Consider the following 24,851-nt stretch of genomic DNA (forward strand, 5'->3'; position numbering starts at 1 on the left):
CCCTACAGCGTGGCATTGTTACGTATGATGCACCAAAGCAAAAGAAAGAGACGATAAAAGCAAAAGAAAGAGACGACGGAGGAAAATGCTTCATTGCTTGCTTTATTCATCTGGGAACAGACCTTTTAAAATAAGCCATTGATATTAACAGATAACAACAAAATAACAACAAAAGAAACCAACTCCCACAATCTAGGGCTGTAACAGTAAAATCTAAACAAAATAACAACTTTGATTAATTCTAAACTAGGTTGACTGATTCTAGCCAACATTCCCTCCCTTAAACTAATGTTATAGACACTAAGTTTAAACATAATAGATGCCCTCCCTCAAGTTGGATAATCCATCGAGCAAACACCAAGCAATCTCCTTAGCTTTAGAAACATATGCAACTTGAGGGGTTTAGTGAATATGTCCACAACTTTTTTTTTTTGGTAAAGTAAGTATATATAAACTTTTCAAAGCGCTGGGTACAAGAATGAAGCCAAACACAAAAACCTCGAACCCAAAGGGACACATGGGCGTGTCCTCGGGGGTATGAAGGTGTAACGCCAACACAAAATACAAAGGAAAGAAGCAGCGCTAGGTACATGACTAAACCGAACCTGTACCAACATGGCCAAACACCGGCCAAAATTTAGAAAAATAGCTCGGGACCAAGAGCAACAAAAGAACTAGAAGCAGACCCTAAAGGGCGCTCGGACTTTCTGCAAAAATGGCCTTGGAGATGCCCCAATTGCGTTGCACCCGCCTATTACGATGGTTGTCTTCAATGCGATGGTAAGTGAGCCCTTTATCCCGGACCACTTTAACAAGATGCTTGAGCAAGGCTGGTACAAATAGAGGCTTGTTTTTGAAAAGGATATCATTTCTCGTCGTCCAAATCAAATGGCACAAGGCACCCAAAGAGAATATGTCCACAATTTGGTCTTTACTTTTGCAGAAAATGAGATCAATTGCTTCATCCTTCGGAAGATCGCTCAAGAAGTGATACTTCACATCTATGTGTTTGCTTCTACCATGTAGAATAGGATTTCTGTAGAGTTTAATGGCTGAACTGCGATTACGGTAGATTGAAGTTGCTCCTTGTCGCTTGAACTAAAGTTCTTCAAGTATCTTCCTTAGCCAAATAGCTTGATAGACACATCAAGTTGCAGCTACAAACTCAGCTTCGGTTGTTGATAAAATAACAATTGGTTGCTTCTTTGAGGACCATGAAACAGCTCCTGAACCCAACATAAAACGGCCCACAAGCAACAGTACCTTGCAAGTAACGAAAAATTTGTTTTGCAGCTTTAACATGCATCTCTCTTGGGTATTCCATGTACCTACTAATAAGACTTATAGCATGCATTATGTCAGGCCGTGTTGCAGTCAAGTACATCAAACTTCCCACAATTTGCTTGTAGAGAGTTTTGTCCACCTTTCTTCCTTGAGGATATTTCAGAAGCTTCAAACCAAACTCAGTTGGTGTTCATAGAATTGCAATTCCTCATTTGAAGCCTGCCTAAAATTTCTTGAACATATTTCTTTTGAGAAATGAAAATCCCTGCTGCTGATTGGATTACTTCAATACCTAGAAAGAAATGCATCATCCCAAGATCAATCATGTCAAATTCAACCGTTATGGACTTCTTAAACTTGTCAAACATGGCATGATCATTCCCAGTAAAAATCAGATCATCCACATATAAGCAAACAATAAACAATTTTCCTCCATTACCTATTTTAATAAAGAGTGTATTCTTATATGGACATTTTTTGAAACCTTCCTTCGAAAAAAGACACATCAATGCCCCTATACCAAGCCCGTGGAGCTTGTTTTAGCCCATATAATGCCTTTTTAAGTTTATATACATTATGTTCACTACCATGCTTCACATAACCAGCAGGTTGATCAACAAATGCCTATTCTTATAGCTCACAATGCAAACATGTTGATTTCATGTCCAATTGGAAGATCGGCCACGGATATTGAACTGCCAAGGCAATCACCAATTTGATTGTATCATGCCGTGCAACAAATACAAAGACTTCTTTATAGTCTACACCAAACTCTTGCTTATATCCTTTAGCTACTAACCTTGTCTTGTACTTGTCGACTTTGCCATTTGCTTTCAACTCCGTCTTGTATACCCACTTAACATCAATTGTTTTGTGCCCTTGAGGAAGATTTGTCAACTCCCAAGTATTGTTTCTTTCAATGGCCGCAATTTCTTCATCCATTGCATTCCGCAAACTTGATTGCTTTACAGAAACTTGGAAAGCTGTGGGATCACAGTCGGAAAATAAGCAAAAATGTGTAAGTGGGTCTTCACTTACACAGTCGGAAAATAAGCAAAAATGTGTAAGTGGGTCTTCACTTACTCATAATTAGTCATCCATGCGGGTCACCTCTTGACACGTTCTGGCCGTTGTTCAACTACAAGTGGACTTTGAGCATCTTTTGGGGAAGTTTGAGTGAATGTTGGTTGCTGGACATGTTCCGTAGGTAGTTGCCTTTCCTCCTCATCATTATCAAAGTCTACTGGAATATGATCTCCAACACTATTCTTGCTCCATGGCCAGGTTCAATCTTCATCAAAGACTACATCATGACTGATAATGATTTTTTTGGTGACAGGATCATAAAGCTTATAAGCCTTTGATTGATCACTAATGCCAAGAAAAATGCATTTGTCTTTTCTCCTTTGTCATCCAGCTTTTTCCTCTTCTGGTCTGGAACGTGGGCATAAGCAACACACCCAAAAATTCTGAAATGGTCTACTGCTGGTCTTTGGCTGTTCCATGCTTCCTCTGGTGTCATATTTTAAACAACAATAGTGGGGGTTCTATTCAAAATATGAATACTCTAATTGACTGCTTCGGGCCAAAAGCATTTCGGAATGCCACTTTTTGTCAAAAGGCTTTGTACTATTCAAAATAGTGCGATTCTTCCTTTTGCAAACGCCATTTTGCTATAGCGTATAGGCTGCTAGGCTACTACAAGTTGCCCCTTGATTCCATGCATCTCACAAAAATTTTCAAATTCATGTGAGTTATATTCTCCACCACAATTAGTGCGAAGAACTTTTATTGGGTTGCCAACTGCTTTTTCAACAAGTGCTTTGTAGCTTTTAAAGGCCACAAAAGCTTTAGATTTTTCCTGCAAAAAATAAACCTAGATTTTCCGGCTATAGTCATCAATGAAGGTAATTATGTATCTATTACCTCCATTGGAAGATGGATTTATTGATCCGCTGTCGGCACCTAAATTTTGATTAATCTTTTTCAGTCATTTCTGCATAAAAAATTAGAACTGATTTTAGTTCTAAATAAAAATAACAAAATCATCTTTCATGTTTATTTTTAGCATCTATTGCATTACATTTTGCATTTGATTGGATAGGCAGTGGATGGACTTATTTCGAGATTTTGGGCTTAATTGAATCATTTGAATTATTTGGATTGAGCCCACAACAGCACCAAATTCGGGCAAAGTCCATAACTATCAGTAGGGAGTCGAAAATTAGTAATAAAAGTGCCAAGTAGGAAAATTGATTTATTAAAAGAAAACTTGGGCATTAATTCGGTAATTTGTAACCCTAAATCTGTCTCTATAAATAAGCATGTCTAGGGTTCACAAAAGGGGGGCCATTCATCATAATACACGCCCACAAAAATTTCTTTGGCGGAATTGAGAGTAGAAAGCTTGCTCGTATACAGCCTCATTGTGCGAAACCAAGGAGGCCAGAAGAGACAAATTTGCTAGGTAGACATGACCAAATGGAACCGTGGGCCCGGAACCGGCCCGTTGACCGGGCCCACGGTTCCAACCCGGAATTGGCCCTCAAGGGCTGGTTCCAACCCATTTTTTTTTTAAAAAAAGGGAGGAGGCCCGAGGGAAAATACCCATTGGGCCTAGGAACTGGCGGTTCCGAACCGGAACCAGAACCGGCTCGGAACAGGTGGTTTCAAACCCGGAATCGGAACCGGCTCTTCAAGGGCCTGTTCCGGTTCCACCTTTTTTAGGAACCGGAACCGGCGGTTCCATGGAACCGGCCACGTCTATTGCTAGGTTCTCGTGCAAGAATCATGGGGATGAGGAAAAAGACCATGCTTGGTCAACTAGAGGAGTGAAATCAAGCGGTCAAGGTAATTACTCATCACCATCTTCGACATGAAGAATGGCGAACAAATTCACCGGAAAATAGAGAGGGTCTACCCGTGAAGTTTGTCACATGAGAGCCGCACGCACCCTTTATCTGCCGCACGCAAACCCTTTGCTGAGCCAAGTCGATCCTATTGAAGCCTAAGATGACGACGAATTCCCGATTCGAACTCTGGCGGCACTAAAATATTACCCGCGACAAAGCTATTGTCTGTGCGACTAATCTTCGACTAAGATTTTTTCTGTTTTGCAGATTCCGAGGTCTTTCTGATGACCGCTCCTCCAACGAGCCTTTTGACCCGAGCTGAGCAATCGTTGCCCAACAATCATCCACGACTAGATTGGTTTTGCCACCAAGCCATCTCCCTCGCGGTGAACTTTGACAACACCAGTTTTCTTCCATGCGTTTCGCTTGAATTTTATTGCAGGTCTTTTATTTGATACACACGTGAAACACTGAGAGTGGATAAGTGGAGGATCTAACCATGGGGCTAGGTAGTCGAAGTTTATCATTCAAAAGGGAGTCCAGATTGTGAAGTTCATAGAAGCAAAAGTCCAAGTCAGATAAAGGAAGACTTGGCAAATCATTCAAGAATAAACGAACGGGGATGCCATCTACAAAAGGAGAATTCCTTTTGCTTTATTTTTTTCTCTGTAGGACGGTAAAGGACGCACGCAAAGACTTCCACCATGATTTTGGATCTTTCACTCGAGAACCCTTGTCCTCCGTGCACTTGTCGGAATTTCCTCGCCGGCTTTCCCATTGTCAACCACCGTATCGCGAGCCCTTCAAACCATCCCCATCCGATATTCGCATCCGCTGGTCCTATCCGCAAGCATGATCGAGTCGATTTGATTCGATTCCTTATTTTGGAAAGGTAATATGTAGATAAGGTAAATTTTTATCTCAAGTATTCATAGAATATTCGCTTGCCTAGTTTTCTATATAGTTTTGCATGTCATATTTGCATATTATATTCGCATATCATATATTTGCATACTCGATCATATCTTGCATATTGCATAAGTGGATATTTTTCAAAATGCATGTTGATTAGGAAAGTTTTCTTTCCTAATCCGCAACTTGCCATATGATCAAGAAAGTTCATCTTTAAGATTATTGATGGAATACTCGATTAGGCAATGATTTTGGTTCAATCGTTAATCATGTACAAAGTAAAGATTGACTCAAATATTTACGAAATATTTCAAAACTTGATTGACATATCCACTTTTTTGATTGACATTGATTGGCATATTCACTTTCCTCACTTGATTTGAATTGTTTGATTGTCATATTTTTTAAAATATTTCTGTCGTATGATGTAATCTTGAAAATTCTAAAAGATTTGCATTTATTCACTTTCTATATTTGAAAATTGCATATCTTTTCAAAAATAGCATAATGTAGACAATTGCATATCTAATCCTTTTTGTAAATAATTAGATTAGATTGCATTTTAGGATAGAAATTGCATGTTTAAATAGAATTTTATGCCTAAAATAATCTATCTTAATATATTAGGGTTTAGGTCAATTTAAACTCTAAAATATGCAAGATAAATATTATTTTGGCATAGTTCTATTTTAGGAAATTAATTCATCCGAAAATATAAAAAAAATCTTTCATCCTTGCCATGTCATCCATGCCACGTCATTATTTCTTGCCATGTCATATTATGTTGCATTTTAGCTTATATTGCGTATTAGAATTGCATATCTAGGTTTTAATTAATTTACATGTCACGTAGTTAATTTAATTAAATCATGGTCTCACTTGTATATTAATTTAATTTAATTTGCATGTCATCTTGTTTAGTCTTGCATTTAATTCATAACATTGCATTGCATATAGTATAGTTTTTCATGCATTCATATAAAAAATCGAAAATAAAAGAATCGTCCTGTGTGGCGCATGCTCCATTGATTATATTGACTTTTAGATGTTCATTAATTGATTGTGCACCTGCATGATAACCCTTGTTAGTGACTTAAGTTAAAATCAATTAATGTTGCCTTCTCAAATGATTTTTCATGAAATAAAATGGTACCGGAGTAATCCGGCGTAATCAAGTTCCCGACCTCTTAATCTCTGGTTCGTAGGAATAAAATAGTTCTCCCGCTATTTTATTTAGGTTTCTAATCGACCTACCATAAATGATTAGTGGCGGCTCCAAAATTAAAATACATTGCATGTTAATCAATTGAACCTTAAGTTGAGATTTGGTATGGACTTGGGAGAGTTTGAGTTAGGTTAGTTAAATAATTAACCCGATAATCCATTAGCCTAGAAATTCTCGAATTTTTTAGGTCGCGACACCCGTTGATGTCCGAGTGATCGAGCTCCAATGTCTTCCTTGCTCTCCATGATTTCCCTTATGAAAATTGACTGTGGTGTTGTTTGCTAACAACATATTCTTCACAAATTTGAGAAGGAACTGTAATTTGAGAAAGACCTGTCTCCATGCTCTTTTGATGTTGTGTTTTTAGCCTACCAAAGTTGAGATGTCCATAACAAAAATGCCATAACAAGCCTCATCCTTTGATCTCACGGAGAAGCAAGAATGAGTATTATTATGGAGATACAACATAAACATTCATTTCTCTGTCATACTGACTTGGGTAATTAAGCCCAATTTTTCATCTTGTATTCTGCAAAATGCGACCTTTGACAGAGATTTCATATCCCTTCTCTCGTAGTTGGCCAGCACTCAGTAAATTGGTCTTCAACTCAGGGACATAAAAAACATTTGAGATGGTCTGCATAAAATTTCCTTTTGTGTGAATTATTATCTTCCCTTTTCCCATAACAGAAATAGTGAAACTATCTCCAAAATTCACAGTGCTGCGAAAAGATTAATCTAAATCAGAGAACACCTTTTTATCACCACTCATGTGGTTGCTACAACCAGTGGCTAAATACCACATGTTTGGTTGAGTTTCTTCCTTCACGTGACACACCATCAAAAGATACATTTCTTCTTCTTTTTTCACAAAGTTAGTTCTTTCTTCACTTTGTCTATTCAATTTAGTTTGACATTCTGATATGTAATGGCCATACCTATGATATCTAAAACACTATAAATTCGACTTGTCTGCTGACTTTAGTTTGTAACCAATTGAATGTTGACCTCTACGCCCTCTTCCTTTCCCTTGAGGATCATGATACTGATTTGAGCTGCTACTACGATCATTGTTTCCTCTGCCTTTGCCATTTCCACTCTCACCACACCGTCTTTCTTTATTTGCTTTAGCTGATGATGAAAAATGGTGTTCAGTTGAAGCCTTCAACGCTTGCTCTTCCATATTTTGCTATTGGAATTTCTGTTCATAAACAAATAAGGATCCGTGCTATTCATCAATTGAAAGTTCTTCGATGTCCTTGGCTTCCTCTATGGAATAGACAACAAAGTTGAATTTTTGGTGTCAAGGATCGAATAATTTTCTCAATTATGGAAACATCCTCCATCTTGTCGCCATGATCTGCATCTTCTTGACAATTGCCATTGTCGGGGAAAAATAATCTGTTACCGATTCTCTCGACTTTATTTGCAACATTTCAAATTGTGAACAAAGTGTTTGAAATTGTTGCCTTTTTGCTCTTGTTGATCCTTGATACTTCTTCTTCATGGAGTCCCAAATTTTCTTGGAGGTATCCTTGCTAACAATTGTTTCTAAGATTGATCTATCAATAGCTTGAGAAAAATAATTTTTGGCCTTAAGAGCTTTTAGCTTTAATGCATCAAGATCTACTTTTTGCATTGTTGACAACACAGCTCCTTCCTCCGGTTCTGCAACACCAGAGGTAACTACTTGCCAATACTCCTTGAACTTGAGGAAATTTTCCATAAGCATGTTCCAATAATCATAGTGCCCATCAAAACGTGGGATAGCTGGTTGTACAAATGCACCCGAGTCCATCGATTTCAATGCCACTATATTCTCACGATCTTCCTTTCTTTTTGGCTCTCAACCTTTTGTAGCTCACTCTTCCTCATGTGTTTGAACTCTCGGTACTCTAAAAAAACAAAGTAGGCTCTGATACTACTGTTGCGTATAATGCACTAAAGCAAAAGAAAGAGACAATGGAGGAAAAATACTTCACTGCTTGCTTTATTCATATGGGAACAAACCTTTTAAAATAGGCCATTGATACTAAGAGATAACAACGGAATAACAGCAAAAGAAACCAAATTCTATAATCTAGGACTGTAACAATAAAATCTTAATAAAATAACAACTTTGACTAATTCTAAATAGGTTGAGTGATTCTAGCCAACATGCATGGCATTCTCGAAATTCTCCGCGGGTTGCCGATACATCCGTCTAGTCGACTCAATGAGTTTAAGTGCATGTTGAGTGTGTTCGACTTGATGAGGTCTAACCCAATTATGTGGCCTATGAGGTTTGTAATTAAATATATTACAGGTATATATTTGTTACATTCAATTGGACTTTTAGAATTCTTATCTTTAAATCTTGATGGATGGATAAGATTTGGAAGCTCTAGGTTGGTCCCATCATTCCCTTTATATAAGATCTCTTTTGTGGAGAACGTGGGTATCACATTATTGCGCTTCCGCTTTTTCCACAAAATCACTGAGAAAAAAAATACACATCCATCTCAACTGTGTAGAGGAGAGTGGTGAAAATTCATATTGATAAGAAGACATCTTTTCTCTCATCGGATCAACAATGACTTCTCTTGATTCGGGTACACTATATTTGTCGATTTGATCTTATGTTCATGTGATTAGAGCAATAGTTTATTCAACGCATGAACATAATTATAATATTTCTTATGATCTTTCGTCTCCTTTTATGGTTGATTCTTGTTATTTTGTTTGAAATTGCTGAATACTATTAAATTTTGTGTTGTGGTTTTTCTTTTATTTTACACACATGTTTTTGGAAAGCAAGTATTATTAATGGCGTAAATCTATTGGCATCGTATGTGATTATATCTCCGTACTTGCTTATACTCTTTTGGCGATTGGGTTGTGTTAAACTTATTAAGTACGACTCTATTATGTTGAAAGAATTTTTATTCTTTATTGCGGCGCTAAACTATTTGAGCAGCAATTGGCCCCATGGAAGATTATTATTTTAAATAGATTTAGATTTTGATAAAAATAGTCTTGTGTTATGCTCATGATTAAATTCATAATTGGCCCAACGGAAAGTTAAGATATCTAATTTTGAGTCGAATGATAATATGATAAGCAGATAAATTGCAAATATACGATTTGGATTAATTTTGCCTAATGGTGATTTAATATGATTTGTTCTTGCCTCGTGAAATTTTCCGGTAAATTATGAAAGAATCCATTTAAAGTATCTATAGTCAGTCCAACGAAAGGTTATAGATGATTCTTGGATTCTTTTGGTAAAATTTTGTGTATTTTAATCTTTCCATGTAAGCGAACCGCTTATTTTTGGTCTATTGTGATCATGAATTAAATCATTTATATATTTTGTGGATTTTTCTCAAAGGTAAATATGCATAATTTTACTGATCTTGCATACAATCCTGCTGCTATTACGAGTTATCTTTCCTCTATTGAATAGTTGAGTTGTACAAATTTTAAGAAATAGAAAGGGTAAAGAAGTCTCATTATTGGGGTCGTGGATTTGGACTATGCATTATGGGTTAAGGCTCCCATTGAACTCACAGATTGAAGCTCAAATGAGTAGAAAGTTGCTCATGAAAGGTGGGAGTGATCCAACCGCATATCTTTAATGATTATGAAAGGCTCTATAACAACCACTATTCGGGGAGCCATTCCCGACTCTAATAATGCTAAGTAGTACCTTGCTCATAGTAAGGAGTAGTATGAGGGCACTTCCAAAGCACATACTGTTGCTCTTATTTCCAAGATGATTACCCTCAAGTATAATAGAATCAATGGTATTCATAAGCACATTATGCGGATGAATGATTTGGATGCTCAACTTAAGTCCTTGGATATGGAAATTTCTGATGGTTTCCTTGTTTACTTCATTATTACATATCTTCTTGCACAGTTTGGTCCTTTTAAGATCAACTATAGTATGAAAAAAGAGAAAGAGAAGATAAGCGAGTTGATTTCTATGTGTGTCCAAGAAGACGAGAGGCTAAAATCTGGACCACTTAGCGGTGCTCATATAATTACCTCTAGTTTAAATAAAGGAAAGGGAAAGATGCATGGCAAGGGTTGCAATTATGGAAACAAAGTTACTCATCACCTTATGATTAACAAGGCTAGTCCTTCTAGTTCAAAAGGACCAAGTGGTCCTAAGTCATCTCAATAGAGCAAAAGGACATGTGAGGAAAGAGTGCCTGAAATCTTGGCAGTGGTTAGAGAAGAAGGGTAATACTTTATTAAGTCATGTTTGTTGTGAAACTTGTATTGTTGATGCTCCTTTAAATATATGGTTGATTAATATTAGTGCAACTCTACATATAACTAATTCATTACGGATATTCCTTTCAAAGAAGAAGCTACATAAATGATATCGTAACATTATCGTGGGAAATGGAGAAAAGGCTCCAGTTGAAGCATTTGACACTCTCCGTTTGGTGTTAGAGAGTGGTTTCAATTTGGATTTAGTTGATGCTGTTTATGTTTCCAATATTACTCGAAATTTAATTTCTATTTCAAAACTTGATACTTATGGTAATTTGTTTAAGTTTGAGAATAAAAGTTGCTCAATTTCTTTTTATGATGAGACTATTGGTTATATTCTGTTAGAGGGAAACCTCTACAAACCGTGTTTATATTCAAACCCCAACCGTGACTTTAAAACCCGAACCGTGGATTCCGTCGTCCACCGCGGACTTGAAACCAAACTCGCATCGTCGCCATCTTGTGGATCTTGACCGTCATCGCCTTCGCACCCGACTTGATACGGACCATCGAAGTTTGTAAGTTAACCCCTAAACTCTGAATTTGGTGTTAACTGCGTTTAAGGATTAGATTAATTATTGTTAATTGTCAATTGGAATAATTGACTGGTATTAGATATATTTATTTAAATCGCGATCGAATTAATTATCTGAAATCGAGTTCTTTGTATATTCTGGCATTAGTAAGCGGAATCTGGATTAATTAATCAAGTCGGATTAATTAAATATAGGCTGGATAATTAGTTGTTGTTAATTAATTATTACTATACGATTATTATTATTATTGGGTGATTACTATATTATTATTTGGTGATTGTATATTAGCTATTGCTTGTTTGGATTGATGTAATTGATTAGCCCGCTTATAGATGGAAAATCTTGTGTATGACAAGTGTATTTGTGTGACCACGTATGGACTGAATTTTAAGCATTACAATGGCCTTGAGCCAAGTTTTGAGCACGATTGTTTGTGTATGTGCATTGAATTAAATGCGAAGATATAAATTGACTCGATTGTTTGGCGTGCTTGTGTGGTCACATGAGGGTTGGCCCGATAAGCTCGTGCCGTGACAATCGGAATCACATAACTTATTGGATGCATGACGGTTCGTGACATCGGATCGATCGGATGTCGGTCGTAGCTTGTGACGGGCCGACGCTCCTTGTAGTTATGCTTGTAGCCGTGTTGTGACGATCGAAATCACACGGCTTGACGGTCGCCATCGTCGAAGGAACGGGACGATGCCTGGTCATGCCGGTAGAGCACCAACCGACTAGTGTGCCAGGCACCGACTAGTGTGTCGGGCCTAATGGCCTCTAATAACTGGAACACGTGTGGTGCATTGCGTATGCTAGTTGTAATGAGTGTTCTAGTTATTTGCCTTGATTGTATGCAAATGATTGCATGTATACTTATGAACTGTTCGTTGTGTGGACCAAGGCAGAGTAAGTTTGCATGTGATTGAGGATTCACTATGATATTGTACTTAGTCATGTGGTAGTTATAGTGTGGCGTGAGCTGCAAGCTATTGATCTGCCATCGATAGTATCCTACATGTTTAGGATGCCTTGAGCGAGTCAGTATCCTACTCGGACTTATGTATTAACTCACGGAGATTTTATTTCTCATCCCATTGTTGTTAACCATTTTTCGGGCCTTAGCGGTGGAAAGCTGGAAGTGAGCGTGACTTTTTTTTGAGTAGCATGAAATAGTGTTAACCCCCAATCTTGAACTGATATTTTTGTGAGAACTATAGAAAGTGGCCTAGAGGTAGGGCTTGTGTATATGTATTTTACTAGGGTTAACAAGATAATTAAATAAAAGTGATCTTTGGTTGATGTTGATTGATTTGACTTCCTACTATTCTATCCCTGCTTTTAATTTATTGTTTGGGGAAATTACACGTTCCATATGCCTTAATAATAAGATAAAATTTACGGGTCGATGACGTGCTTGGGACGTCATCCTTAACCTGAGGCGATTTGGTAGGGTTGTTGCGGGCTCGGGATTAGGGCATGACATCGGCGGTGACGGTGGGAGGTGGAGGTGGAGGTTAGTGGCGGTAGTGGGAGTGGAGGAGAAGAGGAGGCGAAGGCATTTGAGGGTGAGGAAGGTGATGACGAGGACGAGTATGATAGAGGTCACCAAGGGAGGGAAGGAGAGTAGCGGTGAGACATTGAAACTCGACATTGGTGGTGGCCACGGTGGTCGTTTGCCGTTTCTTCCTCTCAAGTGCAATGATCTTTTTGGCCTTGTGTTTTTCTTAGGGTTATTTCTATTGCTCGTGGTCTTGGGTAGCTCCACATGAATTTTCCCATGCAGAATATCAGGAAGTTTCCCATCTTGTTCGCTTGTAAATGGCAAAGGTGAATTTTTTATGGAAGTTTCTAGTCTGATACTCAGTTATTTCTGATCACACGATCTTCCAATCAATGAGTATTTTATGCAAAATATGCGGTGATAGTGTGTGGATCTATAGTTGAGATTATACCGTCCTTGACAGTATTGTCAAAAAAGCATTTGTCTTTTTTTTTTTTTGGTTTGCCCTTCGGAGTTGGTGATGAATGGTTGTTGCAACTGTTGCATATAGATTGAGATACATTGTTGTGAAAAATGACTGCCTTGATGAAGCTGAACGTGGCCTAATACAGGAGCTTTAAACATGAGTTGGAGATTATCGAGGTGCACGAGCACGGGGTGTCGAACGAGATCCCTACATAGCAGAACTACGTTTTTTCAAGCAATTACGATATGGTAGTCAGTTCAAAAGTCGTGATCTAAAGTATTCGAGTGACATTAAATTCAATGTGTGTTCTCAGCACTCTTTAGGTGATTATTGCTGCCCATCTTGCTGCGGATTTTCGGCACTGTAAGTACCATATAAAGCCTACATTTATCGAATACAAAATATGCCATCAGCAAGCGGAATCTTTCGGAGAGCATGTGCTCTCCATCCAGCCTTTTCATCTGTTTATCTACTTTTTTTTGTGTGCATCTTCTATTCATTAAACATTTTGGGATTCATAATCATACAGTACTGCACGTGCTCTCCATCCAAAACGCATGTGCGCTCCATCGAAGATTGGCCTTGACTAGAGGAGGGCACGCATCTAGAGATAAAAGAGTAGCCATTTTTTTTGGTGAACCGACTACTTCACAGATCGTGATCTAAAGTATTCGAGTGAAATTAGATCTAACTAGACATATACATGCGCTTAAATTTAGATTCTCTCCTGCTTATGGTTGACAAAGTATGAGAGGTTCTGATTTCAAATCACTTCAGATCACCCATTATACTCATATTATATATCTACACATGGTTTTTGCCTAGAGTCCGATCCACATGTGAAGGAAAGTATTATACTGTTTAATTATCAAATCACGTATTAACTTATTAGCCTAAACTTTTATAGAGTTTATGAAAATTGACTTTGAAAAATTGATCGGTATTTTATAAATCTACCATTAGATCCATGTAATTGGTCAGTAAGCTCCACCACTAAAGGGGCCGTTCTTCATAACACCATGTCAAATTATTTTCGGGATTTCAGTTTCTCTTCTCCGTTTGTGAGGAAAGACGTGAAGTTCGGAAAATTAAATAGTACATCACCGGTACGAAAAAAACTTCACAAGAACGGTTTAATAATTTAATTCACCCTTGATTTGAGGATTCAAGCTTAATTTGCTTCGCGAAAAATGTGATATTCTTGGAAAATATTCTGTAGGAAGTATTTTCTAGGAAAACGGCAATATTTTTTAGTGTTCGGCTGAGATCTAAAAATAAACTCAAAAGTATTGTCTATTGTTCGATATGGAAAATTTATTTTAATTTTTCCCATAATCGTTTAGTAGGAAATTACTAACATGGATAGTTTTTTAATCCAAATAAATTGAATTTTTAAAGATTTTTTGTTTTCTATTTTTTCCTTCTAACTTTGCCGCCACAGCCCGGCGGTGGCCAAAGGCGACCTCGTGCTTGCTGAGATCGGGCGAGGATAAAGAAAATAAAAAAAATAAAAGGAAAGGAAAAATAAAAATTATTAAAAAATAAAAAGTTTGGAATTTTTTTTAAAATATTTAGAAATAACATGAAGGTGAAGAAGTAAATGGAGGAAAGACGAGGGAAAATGATTTTTCCACTTTTGAATGTATTTTTTATAGGTGAAAAATATTTCATTAACTCATTTATTTTCCGCAAATCAAATACCAAAATGTCAAAAGAATATTTGTCTGAAAATTATTTTTCTCTAAACAAACGGATTGTTGAGCTACCCAATCTCTCACTAACCGTCAAATCCAAAGTGGGTTGGACGGCTCGATCAGATATTATCTTTCCCTTTCTTATAATCTTCGCCGTGTTGATTTGATATTTTGTCACCAAGTACTTCTCGTTTGTTTGGCGTATAATCCCTCCCCAAATCCCGGGGTTATGTCAATCGCATGGTCTGCAAAGTTCGCGTACAATTAACTTACTTTATTCCCCGCCCCCTACGGACAGGGAAGGAAGAACCAAAGGCTTGATTTGGGCTCGATCTTGTCTCCTCCACTCTCTACTTAATCATCAATCATGGTCATCTCCAAACAATCCTTGAAAATTCAGCTGCGTTGTTTAAATAATTCAAGCAGCAAAGGACAAGATTGGGATTAGGTCCTATTTAGTAACGGTATAGATTCTCTGATTCTTAATCTTTTGTTATTGGGAACAGCAAAAAGACAGAAATTTATTTGGTATTTTTTTTCCCTAAGAACATATAAGAAATAGAAACAAGAAGCAAGAAAAAGTTGCTTCTTTGGTCCTAGGAACAATTTTAAGAGATAAGCTCACTCAAAGAGAAACAATGGCACTTTCAAAAAATAAACTCGGTGTAACTTAATACTGTCTTCACAATCACGGGCCCATCATTGGTTGTTGATCGCCTTAGCCACCACCCTTAGTCGACATTCGCCGATTGTCACCATTGCCGGTTGCCGGTCTCCACCACCGATCGCCGCCATTCTCCACCGTTGGTAGTTGATCGCCGCCGATCTCCACTATCGCTCATCGCCGCCACCACCTCCTGTTTCCGATCACTGCAAGTCTCCACCACCGATAGCCGATCGTGGCCAATCTCCACCATCACCTATCGCCAATCACTGCCAATCTCCACCACTTGTCGCCGATCGCCGCTGGTCTCCACCACCGATCACCGATCGCCGCCGATCTCCACCATGGATCACTGATCGCTGCCGGTCTCCACCACCGATCATCGATCGTCGCCGGTCTCCAACATCGTCCATCGCCGTCGCCACCACCCGTCGCTGATCACCGCCACAGCCCATTGCCACCCCCGCCATCGGTTGTCGATCACCGTCGGTCTCCACCACAGCCCACCGTCGCCACTGCCATCGGTCACCAATCGCCGCTGGTCTCCATCACTGCCCATTGCCGCCATTGCACCAGTCGCTAATCGCCCCTGATCAACGGTCATCGACTTTCGCTGCCAGATCCAATCGGTTGGGGTGGTACATCGCTCGGGTCTAGCTATCAACTTATGCACAAAACTTAAACGACCTCGCGCGATTAGATGTTTCAATACGGATAATTTCCTCGAGATTTCAATATTAGGCTCCGTATCGCTGTACATGAACACTAGAGTTCCAATAAACCGCGACCTCGCGTGGCCTTTTTGGATGATGGACATATCGAAAAATAAGTAATTAGGGGACCGGCAGAGTCTCATTTTCCTACTATGTGGTCCACTCTACAAGTTGGTACCTCGTACCACTTCTGAATTTGAATACGTTCTTTTTAGCATAAACTCAGGTGAGTGATAAAGAAAATAAAATTATTTGTACTAAACGCTTCAGGGATCAAAACTTACTCTATACGCCTAATCCACACACACACACAAAAAGTGAACATATTTCTTAACTACTAAATTCTTTTTTAATTTTTTTTTATCTCTAAGTTTCATCTCTTTTAGGCTTTTGCTTCATCTCTTGGCAGAGAGCGGGAGTTGAATATGCAAATGTGATACTAGAGCGTCGTCACCCCCAATTTCCTCACCACTAGATCGTGTGCCCAGGGGCTATCTACAAAATTGAACTAACAGGTTTTCCAACTTGAATTTTTGTGGTAGTGTTTGGATAATCAATCAATGCATAGTTGTTCTAACAGAATGAGGAAAGGGATGGTTGCCCTTTTAAGTCTCCAAGGAAGTTGAAATGACATCAATTTGTCTAGATTAATGGTTGCAACTCTCAGGGATGATGCACACTTTGAGAAGCTCCAACTCTTTTAGTACTTAGTGAAAATTTACTAGGTTTCAAGGGGCATGAATTCTTCGAGGTCCAAAGGAATTGCACTAGGCAAGTTTGATTAATCAAATTCATGTACCTTTTAGCAGAAACTTGATGGCCTTTTAGAGCAAAACAAAGAAGAGTAAATGACTAAAGTCTAATCTGGATACTAGAACTAATTAAAGCACATAGAAACTAGAAGCGCTTAATAATTAGGAGCTATCAATGCTTGTGGTTCCAAAGTGCCTTGTAGGTTTCCAGTGCATGGGAGATGACAAAGTTTTTATGATGAATTTTATCTATGAGACTCTTGGACTTATCGATGAGAGGCTTTGATCTTGAAAAGGGGTCGATCTTTTTGGTTGAGCGTAGTTGTCTTGAATGCGGGCTGCATCAGTATTTGTTCTTGAAGGTTAGATCCTTTTCATTCCTTGAATGATGCTTTCCCAACATGTGAAGTCTTGGTTTATCGTCCGAAAATGTCTGGCTCCTTATCCCAAACGGTTACTTTGTTCGTCTCTATATAGTTCACCGTTCATATACACGCAATATATCAGAGATAGATAATCAACCGGAGAATCATTCAATTAGTCGCGTCATAACTCTTGTTGATTGAATATTGTTGGTTTTGGTGTATAGGAGGGCTGAGAAACACTTGAGTTTGTGAACAATTGTACCTCTGTAAATCTCCCATTGATAATAAATTATTTATGGCTGCCTTCCCATGGAATAATTACCGGCACTCGATCGAACCACGTACATATCTTGTATCCTAAATAGGAGATGACTTAATTACAAGAGCCATCGCATTCGCCTTAAGTTTATAACAATAAATATAAGGTAATGATAATGGGTCTTAACTAGGGAATGGAGTGGCAACAGCAAGGAGATGAACTTTCCTGTGGATGGTAAGACCAGTGCATTCGGTCATGTCCAAATCCTCCGCTGTCATACCCTCCGGCAACGCCCAATCGAACTTGTTCACCAGATTTGCCAAGACAAGATCGTTCGTCGCCATTGCGAACGCTATCCCGGGGCAACCTCTCCTCCCGGCACCGAAAGGAATCAGCTCGAAATCCTGTCCCTTGAAGTCCACCGAGCTGTTCAAGAATCTCTCGGGCTTGAACTCGTCCGGCTCGTCCCACGTGCTGGGGTCCCTCCCGATGGTCCACGCGTTTGTGATCACCATAGTCCCTGCTGCGATGTCGTAGCCTTGGATTTTGACGTCCTGGGTCGACAGCCGCGGGATGAGAAGCGGGATCGGAGGGTATAGGCGGAGCGTCTCTTTGACGACTGCTCGTAGGTAATGCAATTTTTCCAAGTCCTCATCGCTTATCATTGGCTTGCCATTGGCGATTTCGCGGACCTCGGTTTGGAGGATGTTCATGGCACGAGGGTGTCTCAAGAGCTCGGTCATTGCCCACTCCAGGACTGTGTGCGTTGTATCGGTTCCTCCTGCAAACATGTCCTGCACAAGCCCAAGAATACTTAAATAATCAATCATCATGAGAACAAACATGAACATAATTCTTAGGCAAATCTATTAAATTTTATGTGAGTAATGTTTGATATGTACATTGTCTATAAACCAATGATTGGAGAACATTTCATCGGACAAGGACGGGCAGACAACAAGACGAGAGAGCTTACCAATATGAGTGCTTTGATGCTATCGGCACCAAGAGCAAAACCAACAGTCTTATCCTTCTCAATCTCCAGCAAAACGTCCACGAAATCTCTCCTATCTTCACCTCCGCCGCCGCCTGTGCTCTTCTTCTCCATCTTCCTCCGGTGCTCCTCCACCACCTTATCGAGGAACTGGTCGAACTCCCTCGCGACCAGGTCCGCTTTCGCGTCTAGACCGGTCAGCTTGTTGATCCACCCGAGGCTCGGAATGAAGTCCCCAACGTTGAAAATGCCCAGCAACCCCACCAGGTCCGCCAACAGTCCCTTGAACTTCTCACTCTGGTTGCCCTCGCTGTACTTCCTCCCCAGAGCCACCCGGCATATTACGTCGTTTGTCAGCGACGCGAGCACGCCGCTCAGGTCCACCGAGCGCTGCCGCTCGATCTTGTCCATCAACAGAGAGATCTCTTCTTCTCGGACCGTGCGAAACGATTGGACCCTCTTGTTGCTCAACAACTGGAGCACGCTGATGCTCCTCATTTGCCTCCAGTACTCGCCGTATGGCGCCAGGGACACGTCCTTGCGGTGGTACAGAAGCCTCTCGGATAGGGTTGACCTGAGTCCAAGAATTAGTACAAATGAATAATGTCCAAATCTGTACCTTCTCCAATCATAACAGCTAGGAAATATAACTCTTAACGGAGAATTAAGATGCATGAACATGAGTTTGACAGGCTTAGGCTACACCTGGTTCGGTCAGAGAAAATGACATCGTGGGTCTTCATGATGTCACGAGCGCAGTCGGCGGACGACACGACGAGGACAGGTGTGCTCCCAAAGTGGAGCATCATCAAGGGGCCATAGCGCCTCGACAGGGCTTGGAGTGAGCGGTGAGGGTAATTGCCGAGCTGGTGGAGGTTCCCAATGATCGGGAACTTCGGCGGCGACGGCGGGAGGTGGAGGTCAGCGGCAGCCGTGGACGAGCAGAGGAGGCGGAGGCATTTGAGGGTGAGGAAGGTGATGAAGAGGACGAGTATGATTGAGGTCAGCGAGGGAGGGAAGGAGAGCAGCGGTGAGACGTTGAAGCTCAACATTGAGAGTGCAATGATTGACCTTCTAGGCCGTGTGTTTTTTCTTAGGGTTGTTTATATTGCTCGTGCTGTTGTGGAGCTCCACATGAATTTTCCTATGCAGAATATCAGGCAATTTCCTGTCTTGTGCACTTGTAAACATCAAAGCTGTTTGACGCCCCCCCCCAAAAAAAAAGTCAAAGCTGAATTTTTTAAAATGGTTTGCCCTTCGGAGTTGGTGATGATAGGTTGTTGCAACTGTTGCATATAGATTGAGATATATTGTCGTGAAAAATGACTGCCCAGATGAAGCTGAACTTGGCCTAATACAGAAGCTTGAAACATAAGTTGGAGATTATCGAGGTGTCTGAGCACGGGGTGTCGAACATGATCCCTACGTCGCAGAACTACGCTCTTTCTAGCAATTACGATATGGTAGTCGGTTCACAGGTCGTGAATCAAAGTATTCGCATGACATTAGATCCGACGTGTGTTCTCCGCACCCGTTGGCAGATTATTGCTGCCTATCTTGCTGCGGATTTTCAGCACTGTAAGTACCACATAAAGCCTATGTTCGTCGAATACAAAATATGCCATCAATAAGCGGAATCTTTCAGGGAGCATGTGCTCTCCATCCCGTCTTTTCATCTGTTTATCTACTTTTTTTTTGTGTGCATCTTCTAGTCATTAAACATTTTGGGATTCATAATCATTCGGTAGCTTAGGCACGTGCTCTCCATCGAAGACTGGCCTTGACTAGAGGAGGGCACGCATCTAGAGATAAAAGATTAGTCATTTTTTTATTTTTGTGAAGCGACTATTTTACAGGCTGTGATCTAAAGTATTCGAGTGAAATTAGATCTATCTGGCTATATACATGGCCTTAAATTTAGATTCTTTCATTGATGATTGTTTCTAACATGCTCCGCAAATAAGTGGTAACAAAATATGAGAGGTTTTGATTTCAAATCACTTTAAATCGCCCATTATACTCTCATTATATATGTACACACTTCGGTTTTTTACAAGAGTCCTACCCACACATGAAGGAAAGTATTATACTATTTAATTATCAAATCATGTATTCACTTATTAGCTTAAACTTTTATGTAGTTTATGGAAATTGACATTGAAAAATTGATCAGTAATTTATAAATCTACCATTAGATCCATTTAATTGGGGCTTGCATGGCAACCATTATGATTTGAAAAAGTGATTATGATTAAAACGACTTTTTCTGATTCTGTTCCTTATATGAGTTTTAGAGAATCGGAGCGTGTTTGGTAATTGCATAAAATTTTTGTTCCTATGACAGAAATATGTTTGGTAAATGCACATAATTTCTGTTCTCGGAAACAATTGTTCTTCTTAATTTTTGTCATTTAATTACGTAATTACTTCGTGAAATTTCATCCTACATTTCGAATTAATCAAAGATTAATTCATATTGATTCTATTATATAATATATTGAAATGTAAAAATAAATATCAAGAATCATCACAAGTCATTTTTGTCATTTATTATGTGGTTTCATTCAACTCTTTTGAGCAAGCGGATAACCAACACGAGCGACGTTCTCGTTTCTACAAAGAAAATGCGCTGCACTGTCCTACATTGGTGTGCGTTTTTTGGTTCAAGGAAATCAAATCTTAGTCTTAATACATTCAAAACTTAAGAACGAGAGCTTACTAAGTGTTAATGCTGGTTATTTTGTCTTTTTTCAGAATTTTCTAAAACTAGACTAAGTTTAAAGTACATAAACCTATGCAAATTACAATTAATGAAATCAAGTGCACAATCAAGAAATCATGACATTAATGAATCATATCATGAAATCCTAATGAAATCCTAAGAACTTAGAAAAATATGGTTCGGGTTTAATTTCAAATGTGCTTATAATATTTATAAAAAGAAGAAAGTCTATGAAATCTAGGAAATTTATGACCGAATTTATGAAAATTATGTCAAACTAGCCTAATCTAAGCCTTTTCTATTTTTAGGGATTTTTTTAATTTTTTTGTGATTTTTTTTATAAATTTTTCAAATTTTCAAACTTATTTTATTTTATTTTTATTATCTTTTTTTTTATTTAAATAAGACCTTGTTGTTCTATTTTAGGTTGAGGAAAATGTGACTTCATTCTGTTTTGTGATTTTCAAAAGTGATTCTTTTTTCTAGAACCAACCTTTTTTGGTTCTCGTTTTTGCTCTAAAACTAATTTTGATTCCCTAAAACTGATTTTGGGAATAGAATCGGAATCAGAATAATTTACATTACCAAATAGGGTTCTCATCTTTTTCTATTTCGGAGAATAAAATCAGAGAACTAGAATAGTTATCATAGAAACCAGAATGGTTTGTAAGCTCCCCAACTAAAGGGGCAGTTCTTCATAACACCATGTCAAATTATTTTCGGGATTTCAGTTTCTCTTCTCCATTTGTGAAGAAAGGCGTGAAGTTCGGAAAATTAAATAATACATCACCGGCATAAAAAAAAAAAAAAACTTCACTAGAACGGTTAAACTCACCTTTGATTTGAGGATTGAAGCTCTATTTGTTTCGCGAAAAATGTGATGTTTCTATAAAATATTTTTCAGGAAGTTATTTTCTAGGAAAATCGCAAAATTTTTGAATTGAAAATTGTTATCCGTCGTTCGATAAGAAAAATCTATCTTAATTTTTTCTTTGGTCGTTTGGTCGGAAATTATTGCCGTGGACGTCGGCGGGCACTAACATGGACAATTTGTTAATCCACAAAAAATTGAAAACTTTTAAAAAAAATTTTGTTTTCTATTTTTTCCTTCTACCTCTGCCGCCATAGACTTGCTGCGACCATAGGTGAGCTCAACCTCGCCGAGATCGAGTGAGGAAAAAGGAAAAAAAAAGGAAAGGAAAAAACAAAAATGATTAAACGTTAAAAAGTTTGGATTTTTTTTAATTATTTAGAAGTAAAATCAAGGTGAAGAAGTGAATGGAGGAAAGATGAGGGAAAATGATATTCCCACTTTTGAATGTATTTTTCGTTGACGGAAAATGTTTTCTTCACTGGTTTATTCCCGTAAATCAAACACCAAAATATTCGAAAAATATTTTTTTTAAAATTTATTTTTCGCTAAACGAATGGAGCCTTTTACCTAATCTCTGACCAACCATCAAATCAAAAGCCGTTTAGAAGGTTCAATCAGATATTATTTTTCCCTTTCATATAGTCTTCGCCGTGTTGATTTGATTTTTTGTCACCAAATACTTGTCCGTTGGCGTATAATCCCTCCCCAAATGTCGGGATTAAGGCAGTCGCGGTGTCTGCAGGCCTGCAAAGTTCACGCACGACTAACTTACTCTACTCCCCCGCCAGCTACGGACAAGGAAGCAAGAACCAAAGGCTTGATTTGGACTCGATCTTGTCTCCTCCACTCACTCTCTAATTAATTATCGAACATGGTGATCTCCAAACAATCCTTGAAAATTAACGCTGGTTAGTTGAATAGTTCAAGTAGCAAACGACAAAATTACGGTCTAGGTCCTATTTGATAACACTCAAGATTTTCTTATTCTTGTTCTTTTGTAATTGGGAAACATGAAAGGAACATAAGTTGGTTTGGTAATTTTTTTTATACGTGGGAACAGATTTGAAACGGAGACAAGAAGCCAAAAAAAAAAAAAAATTACTTCTTTGTTCATGGGAACAATTTCAAGAAACAAGCTAACTCAAAAAAGGAACGATGTTATTTTCAAAAAATAAAAATAATGTAATTTAATACTCGTCTTTACAACCACGGGTATACCGTCGGTCCTCGCCATAGTCATTGATCGCTGATTCCTACCGCCACCCCCGTCGATCGCCAATCGCCACTGCCGGTCGACGGTTGCCAAGTGCCATCTCTGCCGGTCACCAATTGCCACCGGTCTCCACCATCACCGATCGCCGTCGTTTGTGTCCACTGCCACCAATCGCTACTATCGCCACTGCTCCTCGATCACCGCTGATCAATAGTCGCCAATTGCCGCCACCCTCGCTGTTGATCTCCACCATAGCCATTCGCCGGTAGACAATCGCCACTAGTCTCCATCATCTCCCATTGTCGTCGCCGCCACCGATCGTTGATCGCCGTCGCCGGTCTCCATCGTTGTCGTCGATCACTAATCGCTGCCTTTGCCTGTCTCCACCATCGCTAGTCCTTGCAGCCTCCACTTGCATTTTTATAGTTAAATAAAAAAATTGGGAATTTAAATTTTTAGGGTTGTACGAAAAGCATTTTTAGTCTTTTTCTAATTCGAGAATATACATTTTGTACAGTTACCAAATGTGTTCTTTTGTTCAGAAATTGCTATAAGGAACAGAATAAGAAACTCATTTCTACTTAGAAAATATTTTCGAGAATGGAATTATTACCAAACAGGCCCTTAGTCTCTCTATTTCCTTGAATCTTGAGGACGGATTAATGTGTCATCAGCTGCCGGTTACATTTTTGGCTCGAGGTGCATTTGTTCAAAGTGTCACAATCTGTTTCCTCGTACGGGCCGTACCAGCTATTAAATACTAATAATAATCATCAGGTGCTCTTTCTATTTGTCAATTTACACTTTTTGCTTGATTGTAGAGAGCACTTGCATCACATAGTTAGAAGAAATTCCTGATTTGATGTGGTCAAATAACGTATGATTGGAATTACTTACTTGTGACATATCAAATGAATCAATTTTGAAGCAATTTAAAGTCTTCTAGAGGAAGTTGTTTTCAAAGTAGGGAAAATTAACAGCAAGTCCTAAACATATAATTGCAACAGTTCAGTCATAATTTTTTTTTACCAATTCAGTCCTAAACAGTTTGTGTTAGTGCCAATTTAGTCCATTCGGCTAATTTTGGCCCGAAATTGTTACCGTGGATGTTGGCCGTCCGATCAATTTAAAATTGCTAGTGAGATATTGCATTATCATTTTGCAGATATAAATTTTTAGGTCCTGATGCTTCTCAATTTAATTTTTAAAATGTTTTTTTATTTTTTTATTTTAATTTTTAGCTTATTTTTATTTTTTTTAATATTAGGTAGAATTTTTTATTAATTTTTGGATTTTTTTATTGTTGACTAAGATCCTCCGGCAATTCATGTAGACACCACCTAAGATTTCCGATGACGCTCACCGGAGTTGGCACTCAAATAATTATTTTGCAAAAAAAAATTGACACTTAACTAATCAAAAAAATATTTGCACAAAAATAAGTTCCGTACACAGATATTGTTACTTAAGGCGTCCTTCTACCGCTACAAAACTATTCCAAATCACTAATTGAAATCAAATCAGCGACAATTTTCACACAAACCTCAACTGGACTCCTT

The 24,851-nt window shown here is 38.7% G+C and overlaps 1 protein-coding gene across 1 annotated transcript; it reads right to left on the reverse strand.

The window, feature by feature from the left end:
- Positions 1-17,628: 17,628 nt before the first annotated feature.
- On the reverse strand, positions 17,629-23,551 carry LOC115741431 (cytochrome P450 736A117-like). Its single transcript, XM_048280619.1, has 4 exons — positions 23,406-23,551; positions 19,189-19,554; positions 18,466-19,057; positions 17,629-18,283 (listed from the first exon to the last, which is right to left on the reverse strand). The coding sequence occupies exons 1-4, from the start codon at positions 23,549-23,551 to the stop codon at positions 17,672-17,674; spliced, it is 1,716 nt and encodes a 571-aa protein (XP_048136576.1). The 3' UTR covers positions 17,629-17,671.
- Positions 23,552-24,851: the final 1,300 nt, after the last annotated feature.

Source organism: Rhodamnia argentea, chromosome 6, assembly GCF_020921035.1.
Source record: "Rhodamnia argentea isolate NSW1041297 chromosome 6, ASM2092103v1, whole genome shotgun sequence".
NCBI classification, from domain to species: domain Eukaryota; kingdom Viridiplantae; phylum Streptophyta; class Magnoliopsida; order Myrtales; family Myrtaceae; genus Rhodamnia; species Rhodamnia argentea.